The sequence below is a fragment of the Crotalus tigris genome, unplaced genomic scaffold, assembly GCF_016545835.1.
Source record: "Crotalus tigris isolate CLP2741 ecotype Arizona unplaced genomic scaffold, ASM1654583v1 scf7180000019553.37968852642:3898890, whole genome shotgun sequence".
Classification (NCBI taxonomy): Eukaryota; Metazoa; Chordata; class Lepidosauria; order Squamata; family Viperidae; genus Crotalus; species Crotalus tigris.
Window position 1 is genome coordinate 2,074,022 of NW_024097591.1, and position 17,888 is coordinate 2,091,909.

The 17,888-nt window shown below is 48.0% G+C and overlaps 1 protein-coding gene across 7 annotated transcripts in view; it reads right to left on the reverse strand.

The window, feature by feature from the left end:
- Nucleotides 1-46: 46 nt before the first annotated feature.
- ZBTB7B (zinc finger and BTB domain containing 7B) overlaps nucleotides 47-17,888 on the reverse strand; it is a 28,846-nt gene continuing 11,004 nt past the window's right edge. For 5 of the 7 annotated variants that reach the window (XM_039363404.1, XM_039363405.1, XM_039363409.1 and 2 more), the window contains exons 2-3: nucleotides 1,482-2,478; nucleotides 47-834 (exon numbers count right to left, since the gene is read on the reverse strand). In XM_039363404.1, coding sequence (XP_039219338.1) covers nucleotides 372-834; nucleotides 1,482-2,478 — 1,460 coding nt within the window. In that variant the 3' untranslated portion in view covers nucleotides 47-371. Of the gene's footprint in view, nucleotides 835-1,481; nucleotides 2,479-14,179; nucleotides 14,275-16,296; nucleotides 17,099-17,888 lie in introns of those variants that run through there. The other 2 variants (XM_039363406.1, XM_039363407.1) reach the window with 2 other exon arrangements.

Sequence of the window (17,888 nt, forward strand, 5' to 3'; positions counted from 1 at the left end):
TCCCCCCAAAATAGCCCCCCCTCAAGTGCTGCCCCTCCCTGCCCCACAGCCCTTTCGCTTTTCATCGGCCGGGGAAGCAAAAACTCAACCGTGCTTCCTTTCCCTGCAAATATATGCTTATTTTAGACACCCTGAGCAAACAGGCACCAATTGGTCGTTGGTGCCCTCCATACACCCCCCCCCATCCGCTTGACCCCACTCTCCTTGGCTTTATAGGCTGCTTAAGGCACGGAATTGGAGAGTGGGGAAGTGGGTCTTAGTGCATTTTGTCTCGGCGACAACGTCCGGGAATAGTATATCATCTCGCCACTGACGGTCTGGCCGAGCGGATGAAAAGAAATAGTGCACAAACGAGTTCTGCAGTGAGGAGGTTAGGCCGTTTCGACAGCTGCCACGGGGCCATCCTCCTTTGGCCCCTCGTCAGCGCCTTCTTCCTCTTCCTCCTCCTCTTCCTCTTTGGGGGCGGGCGATCTCACGGCCGCCCCAGCAGGCCAGTAGTTGTGTAGTTCCTCCATGCGCCCGTTGGCCAAACCGAGTTGAGTGGTGGACAAGGCAACGCCGGTGGGTATCAGGGAATCGGGCTCCGGATCGGGACCCCTGCGTCGGCGCCTGGTGCGGATTTCCAGACAGTTCTGGCCTTTCAGGTGGCGCTGGAGGTGGTCGTCCTTGGCGAAGGCTTTGTGGCAAAGGCAGCACTCGTAGGGACGGGCGCCCGTGTGCAAATGAAGGTGGTTTTTCAGATCGTAGCTATGCAGGAAGCGAGCTGTGCAGTGGGGACAGGAATAGGGGCGCTCGCCAGTGTGTTTGCGCATGTGGATCTTGAGTTTGTCATTCCTGGGGAAAGAAGAGATGGGGGTGTAAATTCGGGGGGGGGAGTGCATTGCTAGGAGTTTCACATTTAGCTTAGTCTTTAGGAGGATGGAAAGGGAGCCAAGGAGATGGGAGTGAGCAAGAGGGAATTAATTTTTGAGATGCAATTACAGGTAGTCCTCGAGTTACGACCACAATAGAGCCTAAAATTTCTGTTGCTAAGGGAAACATTTGTTAAGTGTGACTTGCCCTGTTTTATAACCTTTCTTGTCTCCGTCTCCTTCCTTTCTCTTTTCCTTCCTTTCCTTCCCTTTCTTCCTTTCATTTCCTCCCACCCTTTTTCTTCCCTCCCCTTCCTTCCTTTCTTCATCCTTTCCTTTTCCTTTCCCTTCCTTCTTCCTTCCTTCCTTCCTTCCTTCCTTCCTTCCTTCCTTCCTTCCTTCCTTCCTTCCCTTCCTCCTTATCTCTTTCCTTTCCTTTCCTTTCCTTTCCTTTTTCCTTCCCTTTCCTTTCCTTTCCTTCCCTTTCCTCTCTCCATCCCTCCCTCCTTCCTCCCAAAATTATACCCTCTTGGTCTGTCTGAAACCAATACTTGATACCCAGCCTCTTAATACTGGAATTAATTTGGGGACGTGGGGAAGCGATAGCTCCGAGACAAGATCAACCGTTACCGGGTAAAACGGACGCCGCACACGTCACAGGCGAACGGCTTCTCCCCAGTGTGGGTCCGCATGTGGCGAGGTAGTTTCCCTGCCCCGTGGATGATCTTGTGACAGACGGGACACTCCTGGGGCATCTGCGAGCGCCGCTTGCGTACCAACTTGTCTGGGGGGTCGAGACCCACGGACAGACCCTCCTGGTTTAATCGACGCATGTAGGATAGAATGTCCTGCTCCGTGGGCTCATCGTCTGAACCCAGGTCTTCTAGAGAGAGACTGGGAACGTACGGGAAGGGGAAGGTACGCGAGGGGGGCATGACCTCTTCCTCCTCCTCGCGGGGGTGGCCCAGCGCTGGGGCAGGCGATGCCTGGCTGGGCGGACTGGGGCGCTCCTGAGTCTCTGTTGACGCCGGAGACAAGGACGGAGAAACCTCCGTGATGTGGTTGTTTAGTCGCGAGCCTTTGGCTTGCAGGAACTTGCGCGTTTTCTTACTACGGCGGGGAGCTGGGCACGCGGAGGGCTCGGCCAGGTCGCCTTCCATGTTAGGCAGCGTGCCGAAAGCTTCCAGGTATCGCCGGGCGCGTTCCCGTGCGGCGTCATCCGGCACAGGCGCCTCCAAGCCATTTCCTTGCAGGATCTCCACGCAAGCCGCGATGACACAGGGGATCTCCAGGATGCGTGCGGCGCGCAAGACATCGCAAAGGCTGCCCGTGCTGATGGTCAGGGTGGCGGTGTAGGCGAAGTCCAGCAGGGCCCCCAAGGCGTCTGCGCCCACAAAATCAAGCTCGCACACTGGCATGCAGGGGCCGGCGAAAAGCCTTTGGAAGTAGCGGCTGCAGGCGGCCAACACGGCCCGGTGACTCTGATATTCAGAGCCCTGGGCTCGCAGAGTGACGTCGCACAGCATCCCTCGGCGACGCTGCTCGTTCAGACGACCCAGGAGTTCGCTGCTGTGCTCCGGAAAAGGTATGCCGATCAGGTCATCTTCAGGGCTACCCATTGCCTCACCTGCAGGGGGGGGGGGAAAGAGTCAGCGATATCAGTGGGGCGATTCAGCAGACTAGGAATAACAGAATAAGAGAGCTGGAAGGGACCTTGGAGGTCTTCTAGTCCAACCCCCCGCTCAGGCAGGAAACTCTAAACCATTTCAGAGAAATGTCTGCCCAATCTCTGCTTAACTTCCAGTGATAAAAAAGGAAGGGAAGGGAAGGGAAGGGAAGGGAAGGAAGGATAACAGAATAACAGAAGGGACCTTGGAGGTCATCTAGTCCAACCCCCTGCTCAGGCAGGAAATCCTACACGATTTCAGACAAGTGGCTGTCCAATCTCTTCTTAAAAACCTCCAGTGATAGGAAGAAAGAAAGAAAGGAAGGAAGAAAGGAAGGAAGGAAGGAAGGAAGGAGAAAAGAATAGCAGAATAACAGAATAACAACGCTGGAAGGGACCTTGGAGGTCTTCTAGTCCAACCCCTGCTCAGACAGGAAACCCTAGACCATTTCGTGGCTGAACCACAGATATCTGGGCTCTGTTGTGCTTGTGTGTCAAGATTCTGTGGATGTAGCTTTTACTCAATTAAATAAGATTAGCTTCTCTTGTCGTGTTTCCTGTCTGGCTGGGCTGACAGTGAATGAGGACTCGTTCCGGGTCCTGCCGTCAACCAGAGGCAGGCAAGCAAAGGAGGATGTGCGTACTGAGAGAGCCTGCACCTCCACGCAGGAGGAAGAGGTTGCGCTAGAGGTTACAGGGCGCAGATCAAGTCCCTCGATAACCACCTGAAGAAGCCGATTTCCTAGGAAAGATAAACTTGGTCCCGCCTGACTCCGGTTGCCTTGGGTGTCTCTGGGGGAGGCAAGCCGCTTTGAACCTCCGCTGGGGCGAAGGAGGCAGAGACGTAGGAGTTGTATGTCATGACATACTAGCTGTAGTTCCCCCTCTTCCCCTCGAATTGGCTGGGGAAGATGGGAGATGGAGTTCTTGCTGCTGCGACAGGATCCCCTGTGCCCAGCCATGTCAGGGCTGAGCATCAAGAGGAGAGCAATGTGGGGGGGGGGGGGATGGTGCCATGCAGGAGAGCTAAGATGATGTTACTCAGCCTTGGCAACATTAAGAGGGGTTGGCTTCAACTCCCAGATTTCTCCAGCCAGCCTGCTTTAAGAGGGGTGGGCTTCAATTCCCATTCAACTCACAGCTGACCATGAAAATCCTATTAAAACAGCAAACCATTAAATGTACATCCTATCGGAATTAGCATTGGCTCAATGGTTAGGCCAAGATTCAATTGGATCCCCCAGAAGGTGAAACCTGTGTTGAGAATCCACTTTTTTTCCCCTCCCTCCCTCCCTTCCTGTTTTCTTCCTTCCCTCCCTCCCTCCTTCCTTCCTAACAAGTTCATGGATAGTTCATGTTTAGTTCTCTGAAGAACACAAGACCCTAATAAAAGTGCCCCTCCTTCCTTCCTTCCTTCCTTCCTTCCTTCCTTCCTTCCTTCCTTCCTTCCCTTCCTTCCTTCCTTCCTTCCTTCCTTCCTTCCTTCCCTCCTTCCTTCCAAATAAGTTCATGGATAGCTCATGTTTAATTCTCTGAAGAACACAAGACCCTAATAAATATGGTCCTCCTTCCTTCCTTCCTTCCTTCCTTCCTTCCTTCCTTCCTTCCTTCCTTCCTTCCTTCCTTCCTTCCTTCCCTCCCTCCCTCCCTCCCTCCCTCCCTCCCTCCCTCCCTCCACCTCGAGGTCTTCCAAAGCTATAAAGCTGGCATTTCACCCGCCTCCACTCTCCAATCATTTCAAATCCGAACTATATTACTTTATAAAACCGATAACAAATATGAAAAGGCCGGCACAGAGGGAGAGAAAACACAGCCGCCGCCATTGACCGAACCCGCAGGCCGACTCGGCGACCTCTCTCGCCCTTCGCCCATGCTCAGAGGCCCTGTGTGCGCCGCCAGTAAACCCTTCCGGCTTGGAAAAAGATGGGAGTCCCCCCCCCCGGTTGGCTCGCTCACCTTCTTCCTCTCCTTACCCTTTGCCCAGATTGTTCAGGTGCCCTGGGCAAGGATGCAGAGAGAGAGAGAGAGGTGGGGCCGCGTTCTGGGGGGCAGACGGGAAGGAAGGGAGGCGGCGGAGGAAAAACTGAGGCATGCCCCTTCTCGCCCGGGGGAACCAGCTTGGTCTGGGCGGTGGCCACTCCCTGGCATCTTGGGTGCCCGCCAGGAGGGCTGTTTGCCTTTGCCAGGACAGGGGGAAGAAAGGGGTGGGTGGGTAGGTGGGGGCAGGAATGGGCTTTGACAGGACCGCCCCTCCCCTCTCTGCCAAGCAGGCTCGACCGGCTGGGCAAGGGGTGGGCAGGCTGGGTTGAAAAACTGCCGGGCGTGGTAGGGAAGCGAGGGCACTCTGACCCAAGGTTTAGGTGCGGCGCCGAGCAGGGTGAACACCCCCAGCTATGCCAGCTCAGCCTGCAGCCCTGGCTGGGCACGGAAGCAAAGGGGAAAGTTTTATTTTATTTCTCTCCCCCCCCCCAAGTCTTCTCAGACTTTGAGACTAGCTGGTTGGCAGCCCGGCTACTCTTTCCCCACCGTTGGCACCCGCCCTGGAAGCCTGGGGCATTGCGTGCCCGTCCTTGGCTTCCCCTGAGTTTAATCCCCTGAGATTGTGGGCTTTTTTTTTTTTTTTTTTTGCACAAGGCGTTCTGTTCGGAACCCGACGCACACCACAAGCTGGCACGAACTCACGCCAGGCTCAGCCCAGGATGCCAATAAAAATTTTAAAAAAATAGACATGCCGGATTGCAGAGAGATTGAACTGCCTGTGCTGCCCCCCCTCCCCTCCATCTGCCCGGCTCTCACAGCTTCTTCCTGTGGAATGTCTGCCTGGTTTTGGTTACGTTGGGCGCAGAGGCTCGGCCTTTGGAATTCCTGCCTGGAGTTTTGCAAAGGAAAAGAGGCCATCAATCAAAGGTCCTTTTGGAGAGTCTGCAGGAAGTGGGGCTCCTTCCTGTTTGTGTGACCGGACAGTTTTGCCTACCAGGAACTCAGAATCCTGACCCAATTCTTGCCCAAGCTTAGCAACAGAAACAGGGAAAAGGGACGAGCCGGGAGGAGGCGCCCCCAAAGACGTTTTGGGGTGTCCAGAAAAGAACCGTCCATGAAATCAAAGTTGGTTTCATTCTTCCCCCCCTCCCCAAAAAAATAAAATGTCATCTCCTGGTGAATATCTGCCTGTTGGCACGAGACCAGCAGGCTTGGCCTTAATTTTGCAATAAATCCAAGATCTGGCTTGAATTGTTTCCCGGAATTGCCTGGACTCTGGGGTCAGTTTTCAGTCTCCTGAAACAAGCCAGCATTGTTAAAGTACAGATAGCTCTTGACTTACAATAGTTTGTTTAGTTCAGTTTAGTTTTTTTTAAGGCTGAAAAAACCCGTGTGCCATTTCTTGCTGGCAAGAGAAAAACACTCTGCACGTGCCCACAGGATACTCTACTCCTGTCTGTGCTACCGGGATTAGAGATTTTGGAAAAGAATCTGACGTTGTTTCAAATGAGAACGATGGTATCATTCTTTTTTTCTCTCCTGCAATTCGGCCGAAATAAACCCGTACGAAAAACGAAACCTACATCGGATCAAAGTTTGCTTCCATTCCTGCCTGTCGAAATCCTTCTTGATCCACAGCAGAAAAAAAAAAAATCCAGGAATCGGAGAGTTTGAAAAAAGGGGAAGAAGAATTTCCGTGCAAAGGAAGAGTAAAATATTTTATGGCTAAAACAAAACCAACCAACCAACCAGCGTTTTTCTGACTATCTTTCAGGTAGCTGAAGCCCAAACTGGGTTTAGTTTAATCACCAGGCTAAACCACCTTGACGAAAACAGCCAAAGAGGAATCTTAGATTGAAGGAGGGTAGCAAACAGGAAATCTCAAAATGTACCTCTAGCAATTTCCAAGTCAGATTTATTTCCCTCCCACTCGTCCTTTCAACGTGGGCTCAAGCCTCTTTTCCTGTTTTCTGCAAAAGTTTTCAAGATGGCAACGGACAGGCTGTAAAAAAGGACCGCCAAGAATTGTGGGTGTGCTACTCCGGTGTGTGTGTGTCCCACACTCTGACCGAAGACCCCAATATGGCCAGCGTCCAATCAAGAACGGCTGGAAGGTGACCCGTTAAGAAGCAACTCTTTGAAGCTTGCTAAGCAGGCAGCCTCCTCGGTGAGGCCTAGTGGCATGCCTCGCCGATGGCCAAAAATCAAATTTAGGAAAGACGTCGTCGGGAAACGGAGCTCGCTCACAACCGAGAACAGCGTGTCCCGGTGGGAAGATGCAAAGCCTTGGTGCTCCAGAGCATGTGCCGATAGCTTTTTTCCCCCTCTCCTTCTCTCCCTAAAATCCAGCCTCAGAGGTTGTGGGGGAGAGATTTGAAATGAAAAAAGTGTGGGTGGAAAGACGGATGCGGGGATGGGAGGTGGGTTTTTTTTTTCCACCCTGGGGAGATGCTGTGACATGATAAGGCCGAGAAAAAAAAAAACTGAAAAAGGGGAGCCGAGAAACTAGACACGAGACATTTACAGGAAATCTAAATAAATGGGGACTTTCTGCATTCTGATTTGTCACCCAAAGTTGCATCTCTGAAAATTCCCCCGCTTTCCTCCCATCGAGGCTCCCTTTTCAGTCTCTTGGGGCATCGGAACCGGCCTTTGCAGTGGCCTGCTCTGCAAATTGGGGAGAGGGTCACACCAGGGTCTCCATCACCCCCAACCCTGTGGCCACGTTCAGCCCCGCACCGGAAGCGCGATAGGTTTTCCCCCTGCCTAAAAGACTGAAGAGCAAGAAAACCTGGTTATAAGGAAGCCATAAAGCCATTTTGGGGTGGGTTCAGGAGATCAATTGGGGAGAAGAAGGACTTGGGGGACCCTCAGCCAGAGAAGCCTCCGAAAGACAATTTCGCAACTTTCACTCGGATGGGTTGAGCTGTGGGCTGCTGGGCCTGTTCCCCAAGCTCCTAGTCCTCAAGAGATCTCCAGACCCTAGAACCCAGCACGTATGTTTTGCAAACTGGGCGGTTGGGGTGTCTCTGTAAACGCAGGAAGAGGTGAACCTTTTGTTCCAGCAACACAAATTTGGCACGGAGGATTGCCGCAGAAGCCCCGCCAACTTAATTAAGGGGAAAGAATAAATTCCTGGGAAACTGAATTGAGCCTCCAGCCGCCAGCAGAGCTGGCGTGGCGAGGCTGCCTCATCACCAAACCTCGAAGATCATTCTTCAGATTCGGTTTTGTACTTCTAAACCCCTTGCAAAGGAACGCGTTGTATTAGCTTACCTCGCCGGGCTGGAGGAAAGGGGATAAACACATACCCAGAACCACGGATTGCAACAAAGATTGCTGCAAAGAGTTTGCAAGATTTTACAAAGGTTTTACTCAATCCTAAACTGAATCCCAAAGACCTGGTTAGGGTATCCCCACTTTCCCGTCTTCGGATCTCAACCTATTTGAATTTTGAATTTTTGGCCGACCTTGCAACCGTGCGGATGGGGGAAGAGGCAGGAACTAACAGCTTTGTGCTCCGCTGTGCTAGCACAACACCATCCATGCCTCTCAGGAAGTGTGATGCGTTCTCACTAGTTTTTTGTGTCCTCTTCGGCCTGACATGCTGCCAGATCTCATGAAGGACTGTCATTTTTTTTCTACCTTGCCCACCTAACTCAACTTAAGAAGCCTAAAGATTGGAAGTTGTAAACGAAACACGAAAACATGTTGGAATTGGATGAGAAGGGTTCCTTCTTAGGCACAGCGCGGGGGGGGGGGGAGGAAGGAGAAATCGATTTATATCTTTTTATCACACGCTATTCCTGATCAAAATCATTTGGCCTCTTTTGATCAACGCATTTTTCAAGGAAAGTTAGATGGAGAGATTGTGACAGTGATTTTAACGATATAACAATGTGTGGGCGAGAGGTAGTTTGAGGTAGGGGTTAAGACATCAAGCTAGAAACCAAAAGACCTGGGATCTAATCCCATTTTAGGCACAAAACCAGCTTGGCCAGTCCTTTTCTCTCAGCCCTAAGCAGGAAACAATGGCAAATCTGAAAAAAAAAAAAAAACCCTTGCCAAGAAAACTGTAAAGATTTGTCCAAGCTCTCTCCAGGAATCAGACACGATTTAACAGAAGGAAAGAAAAAATGATTGACCTAGCCAGAGTTGCTAAATTCACAGCCTCCAATCATGGCTTAGAGATGGCAACGGCAGCTTCCTAAAGCACACACAACAGAACCATAAGCCTAAGGATTCGAAGTTACTAATCACCAGGAAATGAAACGCAGGTGTTCGGGGTCCAAAACTGGATAGAAGTCAAGTCAATTTCACTTTGCAAATAGGTCATTTTCGCCTTGTAAATATGTCAATTTCACCTTGCAAATACGTTAATTTCACATTAGAGATGTTTTTAAAAAAACAAACAAACAATGTTTCTTCCTCCTGCACAGGTGTGCATGCATATGTGAATCTCTCTTTGCACACGGCAAGATCCTTTTGGAATACAATATGAACGCCTTCTAAAGTACAATGATCTTTCTCCTGCCCTCCTGTCAATTCCAAGACTCCTTTGAATGTAAATCTGGTATCTGGGAAAGGAGATGGGTTGAGTTCAAAGATTTTGCCCCTCCCAAATCCTCAGAGTTGGATGCCCAATGAAAACAAGGGGAGTCTTGCTGGGAACGCTACCCATCTGGCATCAAAATGGGGCACAGGGCACACACACAGAGAGAGAGATGGTATCACCTGGGCATTAGCATGCCAAACTGGAACGGGGTGTGCTTTTACTCCACCGCCCATAAAACCCTCTGTTGCAAGGCCCCCGGGGGAAAGGGGGGCACCATGGTGCCAGGCAAGATGTGGGTTAGGAAAACAGCATGCCCAAACCGGTTTAGGAGAACATGCAGTTTTTCCTTGGGGTAACGAGGACCCTAAGTTTGGGAAAAGGAAAAAAGAAAATATTTTTTAGGTCTGGTAGAAATTGCACAGCTCTTCTGGATGAGATTTACCAGTTTGGTGGGGGTGGGTGGGTGGGGGGAAGAAGAAGAAATCTGAGAGGAAAAGACGCTGGATGGGAAGATGCCAACCCATGGGAGCAGAAAGCCCATTTTTGAGTCATGCAGCTAGTCCTCAGCGTCTTAGGATGGCCAAGATTTTTTTTTCCCCACCCTGAACTTTTCAGATCCGTGCGGATTTTTGATGGCACTTATAATACGCCTCACAAGGGAAAAAAAAAAAAGTCTTGTTAGCCTCCAAATGATAGAGATGCATTTTTTTGCAATTGATTCTTTCAGCTTGACCATCCCTTTCTGGGGGAAAGACCTTGTTCCCGTGTCAGTTTTGGGAACCGGTTGCTGAGGTTTTATCTGGGCAAGATTAAGGGTGGGGAGAAATTGGGGCATCTGGACGCCAGAGCAAAACAACCAATGGCAGGCACCCACACATTAGCCCGGCATGTCTCTTCTCTAACTGCCAACTGAGTCAACCCTGCTAGATGCCAGCTTGTTGGTTTTAGTGGTAAAGGCCAGAGTTGCCAGCTTCAACTCTGTTTCAGCCAAAGGATATTTCACCCCTCCAAATACTCTTTTAAATAATGGGGTGCTTATTTATCCAGTTGGAACCGAGGTCCAGTTTAACTGGGTTTAACTCTCTCCACTCATGCCCATTTCAGTGAGACCCCCCCCAAAGCCCATCCAGTTGGGATGAAGTGGGATTTTTAAACATCAACGTTTAGCAGAAAGAAAGAAAGAAAGAAAGAAAGAAAGAAAGAAAGAAAGAAAGAAAGAAAGAAAGAAAGAAAGAAAGAAAGAAACTTGCTTTTGTATTCCCACTAAATTTGCAAATTGTCTAAATATCAACTGCTCCATGAAAGAACAGAAATTCAGAAGGCCTTGGCTGTGATTTTTGCAGTCGCTGAATTTTTCAGGGAGGTGTCAAAAATATATATACGATTTCTGTCTTCATGAGAAGGAAGACGAGAGCCACCGCACCCGGCAGCCATAAAAGATAAAAAGTAAAGTGACTTTTTTCCTTCAATCCTGTCTGATTCTCGGAGACTGTCTCTAGAGTCTAGACAAACTTCAATTTTCTTGGCTCGTTTTTTTTTTTTTTTAAATCTTTCAGAAATGGTTTGCCATTGCTTCCTTCCCAGGGCTGAGAGAAAGAGACCGGCATACAATTATCGTCTTTATGCCTAAGGCAGGATTAGAACTCAGGATCTCCTGCTTTCTACCGAAGGCTTCACCCAAGGCACTGCTACCACAACACCAAACTGTCTCACAAAGTTGGAATTAAATGAATGAAAGACTAGAGGGCTACAATTGAATGAGAGACTAGAGGGCTACAATTTCCACGGCAGCAATTCTTCCAGATACCGTCTTGTGCAGATAGTCCTCGCCTTACAACTTTAGTGACCAAAGTTACAACAGCAGCGAAAAGCGAGACTTAGAACTGTTTTTCTCACACTTACGACCGCCGCAGCCTCCTCGCCGTCACGTGATCCAAGTTCAGACGCTTGCCAACTGACTCGTACTTATGACGTTGGCAGCATCCCGGGGTCACATGATCCCCCTTTTGCGACCTTTTGACGTGCAAAGTCAAGGGGGAAGCCGTGTTTCACTTAACAACCGTGTTCCTCCCTTAACAGCCACAGGGCTCACTTAATAACGGTGGAATGAAAGGTCGTAAAAACGAGGCCAAATTTACGTAATAGCCGTCTCGTTTAGGAATGGCAATTTGAGGCTCTCTTCCTTCGGCTTTTGATGGCTGCACTTTGGAGGATGAGCGAGGCCTCTCCCACTGATTGCATACATGCCAATTGAGGGATTACAAAGCCCAGCAGCCCCAGCCAGTCAGCCCTCTAATGCTATCATCCTCGGTTTACAAAGATTTGCTCAACAGCCTCTCTTGAGCCGCTCTGAAGCTCTGGGGAAAAAAATACCTTGGCATATTTAGACATTTAGGGAGAGAGGAAGTGGACGTCAGAAAAACGAGGTTAACTTTTTTTGAAACTCCCTCTAAGTCTGTGTTTCCTAACCGTGGCCCTTTTAAGAAATTGGACTTCAACTCCCAGAATTCTGGGAGTTAAAGTCCACCCACCGTTGACGGAGATTATTAAAATTGGAAGGTCAGGACATGCAGACTGGATGGCATACCATGTTATGAGATGAGAAACATAAAGTTCACCAGTACTTCCGGAGGCACTACATCAGACGCCAGGCATTAATAGATGTGTGGACCAAAATCCGGCAACAGAATTATAGACAAGTTCCCAATTGGATTTCAACATTAGAAATGTATATACACCCAAGGTTTATCCAGTTAGGGAATGTGATAACTTATAAAAACATATTAGACGAGAGAGGAGGATTAAAATCAAGGAAACATCTTCAAGATGCAAGGATGGAATTAGAATGGTGGGCATGCCTCCAATGACAAGCAAGATATAGGAAAGACAAAAAAGAGTGGGGTATAAAAATAGAACCAACAGAACTAGACAAAATATTATTAGGGCCCAAGGATAAAATGATTAAAAAAATATATCCCTTTCTTTTAGATCAGGCAATGTATGAAGATCAGGTCAAGGAGATTATGCTGATTTTGGATTCAGTATCGATCTGAATATTTGGCAAGAATTGTGGGAAAGAAATAGGAAACTCACTCTAACTACTTCGTACAAGGAAAATCTCTACAAGATGTTTTATAGATGGCACTTCCCACTCGTAAGGCTAGCCAAAATGGGTCCAAATATCTCACCTTTATGCTGGAAACGTAAAACAGCAATAGGATCATATTACCATATGTGGTGGGAATGCCCAAAGGCTTGTGAGTATTGGAATAGGATACGAAGATGGCTGAAAGATATATTAATGTTGGACTTAGAGTTAAAACCTGAACTTTTCCTGTTGGGAATAACCATGGAGAAATACAATAAGAGAACAATCTATTTGCTGTTACACGTCTTGACTGCAGCTAGGCTAGTGTTCACGCAAAAATGGAAGAGCAAAGGAATTCCCACAGAGGAAGAGACACTATGTAAAATATTACAATGTGCGGAAATGGACAGGCTTGCAATGGTATTGAAAGACAAATGTAGATCAGTTTATTTCGAAACCTGGGATAAATTTTACTGCTGGAGGGATTCAAGGAGGACGGTTGGGATTATAGGCTAGTGTTAAGATAGAAATATATGTAATTTTAGAATAAGTATTGTATATAAAATTTAGATGCATATTCAGAGATGAAGAACCGATGGTAAAATGTGGAATAATTTGATAAGAATGTATATACCGGAATGTCATGTTATATCCAATGTTTTTTTTAATTGTATTATAAATAAAATTTTGTAAAAAAAAAAAAAAAAAGGCCACGGTTGAGAAACTCTGTTTTAAGCTTGGATCTCTTTTGTTAATTATCATTACCATCCCAAAAATTGCTTTCACAATCATTGGAAGCCTAAAACTAAGTTTGGTTTTGCCACATTCCTGATTCTCTTCGATACTCGGAACGCTTGCTAGCACTACTGCATGGCGTTCCCTCCTGGTTGCATTCAGACAACCCTCTTAACCTGGTTAGTAAAGTCACCCGTTTCTTCTGGGCAAAAGCTACAGACTCCACAATACGCACAGGCCATTCCAGTAAACAAAGTTCCAGCAGAAGGCTTTAGCGCCGATTAACCCAGCAGACCAAACGCACAGGCTGTTCCTCAAACAAACCAGGATGAATTAACCCAGGTTAATAAATTAACTAGCTAGGTCTTGACCTGGTCTTATGAAATGTGCTAGGTCAAGCTAAGCTTTAAGTTAATCATTTGAGATTGGTTGTTTTTCGCACAGGAGGAAAAACAAATAACCGGAGATTACGCCTTTCGGATTCAGCGCTATTCTGGATTTTCACCCACTGCCCCTTTTCGAAAAAAAAGCAAAAACAAAAAAAGGAACAATGAAGCGGAAACGATTATGATTAAAAGAAAAAATGATGTCACTATCGGTTCTCTGAAATTTGAAAGGGAAAAAACAATAACAAAACATACCGATCTTTGGATGCTTTCCTTCCTAAAACGCTGAGGACTAGAAGGATGGTGGGCGTTTTAAAACTCAAAACTTTCCCAACTCTTGGGAAACCGGGCTAGAAATTCAACCCTGCCTTGGTTTGAATCTTGCCGGGCCGGGCTGCAGCCTGTCAAAAAATAATATACATTTTTTCCCTTTCCTCTCCTGCTGTGCCAAGATCATCCTAGATCGCTGTCAGCAGATCCCTCAGACTTGATCTCCCAGAAGGGAAGACCCCTCCCTTCTCTTTTTGAATCCCCTCTTCCCTCAACTCAATTTGTCCCCTCTCGACAAATCCCTGGACGGCCAAATTCTCTAGGATGGATGCCAAGCCAACCTCGAGAATTGGCTATTGCAAAAAAATAAAAATAAAAATGGGGGTGGTTGAAGAGAAAAGGAAAACAAAATATTTGGGGGTGGGGGAGAAGAGGAAAAATTATGCAAGGGGGTCCTAGAACGGGGCAGCACCCCGAATCAAGCCGTGTTGGTTTTTCTGTCGGCCATCTCAGCGTCGTGCCAAGCAGGCATGCATCCTGGGCATTTGCTGTTGGCTGACTTTAATCCTAAATCTTGGGGTGTTCTCTCCAACACTGCTCCCCCCTCCTCAAAAAACTTTCCGGGGTGCCCTCCCCACCTTCACTCACCCCTCGCCACGGCTGTTCCTCCACCCGGCGTCTCGACAGGAACCCAAATCAATGACACCTAAATGCTGTGGCACAGCAACAGCCCGGCTCTCTTACCACCTCAAAACCGGGCAACGCCCACACCCCCGGTTATGCAGCACCGTTCCCACGTTCCCGCCCCTCTGCCCCCCCCTCTTTTTAACCCTTTCACCCTCCCCAGGCAGAACAAAACCCCTCCTGCCCCCAGCGCCACCGGTAAAAGCCCCTCACTGTGGGCGAAGGGGGAAGGGGGTCAGCAACTTAGGAAAAGGGCTTCCAAATCTACCCTGTTAAAACGCCTTTTTGACCATTTCAACACACCCTGTTTGAGCTTCACCCATGCTGGAATAGGATAGAATATAGAATATAAAATAGAATAGAATAGAATAGAATAGAATAGAATAGAATAGAATAGAATAGAATAGAATAGAATAGAATAGAATAGAATAGAATAATAATAGGAATAGAATAGAATAGAATAGAATAGAATAGAATAGAATGCAGAACAGAATAGAATAGAATGCAGAACAGAATAGAATAGAATGCAGAACAGAATAGAATAGAAATAAAAATAAAAATAGAAATAAGAATAAAATAGAATAGAACAGAATAGAATAGAGAAATGAAGACTAGACTAGACTGGAATAAGAGTTGGAAGGGACCTCAAAGGTCATCTAGTCCAACTCCCTGCTCAGACAGGAAAGCCTATACCATATTGGACAAATGGCTGTCCAGCCTCCTCTTAAAAACCTCCAGTGTTGGAGCACTCACAACTTTGTCAGTCCCTTTTTTCAATGTCACTGAACGGTCACTGAAGGAGTGATTGTCAGTCTAGGAATAAGCATGCTGCAAATCTAGATCTTCCTGTTTGGAGGAGGGGGTGTGTGAAGCACTTTAGATATGCTCAGAGGGTATCATGGTCTGGACTTAACCATGACATCAGGATAAATCAAGCCAATTTTAAAGCAAATTTGATATAAACTTTGATTGATTTCAGCTAAGAAGGGGGAGGGACAGGTAGAAAATTCCTGCCCCCCCGCAATCCGATACCGGACACACCCCGAGACAGGATTTTATCTCCGGATCTTCCACAGCACCCCTGGAACAAGCGTGCTTCGAAGATATCTCTGATCCATTGCATATCAAAATAATTTCTGTTCCTGCATTGGCAATGCCATAGGGAAATAGTCCAGCGGAGAAGAGGCCTCTGAGCATGTGGCAAGTGCTTTCCCCACCCCTCGCATGGGGGACGCAGAAACCCAACTGTCGGAGCACCAATTCGTATTTCAAGACGTGCCGTCTAAGCGGCATTATCCATATATATGAGGTTTTCGTGCTCCTCGAAGCACGAAGCTGAAAACACCAGCCTGAAGATGACAAATGGGACTTCGTCGAAACATCGCCAAGACACTTCCAATTTTACACGGGAGAAAACCCGAATAACCAAAGACCTATACACACACACACACACACACACACACACACACACACACACACACATACATATATTGCAAGATTGGAAACTTATGCGGATTTTTTTGCAGAAAGAAGATAAAACTGTCAAGCGTGATTTGAACTGGGGATCTCAAAATGAGATTAAAAGGCTGGGGAAAAGAGGGAAGGGAGGGAGGGAGGGAAAGGATAGAAGGAAGAAGACTAAATAGGGAAAGACGGAAAAAAGGAAGGAGGGAGGGAGGGAAGGAAGGAAAGAAGGGAGGGAGGGAAAGGAGGATGGAAAGAAGGAAGAATAGAGAAGGAAGGAAAGAAGAAGGGAGGAAGGGAGGGAAAGAAGGACAGAATGAAGGAAGAATAAATAGGGAAGGAAGGAAGGAAGGGAAAGGACGGAAAAAAGGAAGAATAGGAAAAGGAAGGAAGAGAGGGAAGGAGGGATAAATATGGAAGGAAGGAAGGAAGGAAAGGAAGGAAGGAAGGAAGGAAAGGAAGGAAGGACGGACGGACGGACGGAAGGAAGGAAGGAAGGAAGGAAGGGGGAAGGCAGAGAAAGAGAGGAAAGGAAGAATCCACCCCTTTTTTTTTTCATTTCTCCTTTTCTCTCTCTCTCTCTCTCTCTCTCTCTCTCTCTCTCTCTCTCTCTTTACCTTTGTTTCAAGCCCCTGAAAAATTCAAAAGGGATCTTTCAAACAGGGCTCGGCTTTCCCAGAATTCTCAGCCCCCGCTGGGCCTGCTGCATTCTGGGAGCTGAAGTCGTTGCCAGCCCTCCTGCCCCAGCAGCGGCATCAAAGGGGAGCTGGGCGCCCGGGGAGATCTCCTGGGATCAAAAGGGCTGGTGAAGCGAGCGCCGCTCCTGGAACCAGCAGGATGAGGAAAGACAAGGAAACCGGCTGCCAATTTGACGAAATTCCTTTGCCGCGCACGGCCCATTTCTCTCAGCCAGATCCTGGCATTTATCGGGGCAGGGCGGAGGGCGGCTTGTCACAGCCTGCCCGGCGAAGCAGCCCGACTCGAGTGACAGGCTACAAATGCCAGCTTGACTCACTTTCTCGAGTGGCCCAACCAGAACAGGCATCCTGGCAATTTGGCTTTGAAGGCTGGAAAGGGAAAATAATAATAATAATAATAATAATTTAAAAAATGGGATGATTGCAGGCAGTCCTCGCCTTACGAACGCGATGGAGGCCAAAGATTCCATTGCTAAGTGAGACAGAGGCTCCGTTTTGCCCCGTTTTAGGACTTTCCTTACACAGTCACACATAATAATAACAATAACAACAACAACAACAATAATAAAGTTGGAAGGTTCAGTGAATCGCTTCAGTTAGCAACACGGTCATTAAATGAACCTGGGTTCCCCATTTGCTGGTCAGCAGGTCGCAAACGGGGGTCACGTGACCCCTCCGGGAGGCTGCAACCGTCGTAAATATGAGTCGGTTTGCCAAGCGTCTCAATTTTGATCACGTGACCATGAGGGAACGCTCCAATGGTCGTAAGTGTGAAAAACAGTCGAAAGTCACTTTTTTCAGGGCCGTTGTAAATTGGAACGGTCAGTAAAAGAACTGTTGTAAGTTGAGGACTGTTGACTGACTCATATTTACGACGGCTGTGGTGTCCTGCGATCCCCTTTTGCAGCCTTCTGACCCGGGAAACTCTTCGGGAAAGTCAGATTCACTTAACACAACCCTGTTACTGACTTAACAACAGATTCTGTCGCAAGAAAGGTCGTAAAACGGGGGCGAAACCCTCCAAACAACCGTCTCGCTTAGTGACAGAAATGTCGGAGTCAATTGCTCACGTTGGTTCCGCTTTCGATGGAAAACGAAAAAAAAAGGAAATTTAAAGGAAGAAAAAAAAGATTATACAAGCTGCGTGGAGGAGAGAGTGGAAGGGAGGACGAGAAACGGTGGAACGAGAAAGCAGAAAAATAAAAGAGGGAAATGGAGCTAAACTTCGCTAGAAAACGGCGGGTGGAAAAAAGGGGAACCAAGGAAGGGGGGGTCAGTTTCCGGAGGACAGCGATTGTGTCACTTTCCCACCCCTTTCGCAGCAAGAGGAGCGGCGGTTGTCAACAACAACACAACTGGCTGAAAACAGAGCCACAAAGTTTCCTAGGCACAAATTTGCAAACACATTCCCCCCCCCCCTTTTTCCTATTCAGTTTTCTTCAAACTGAGTTCGAATCTCGCCCGGTGCCCAAAAATCTCCAGGCTGGGCCCCAAAAAGTTATTTCCCAATT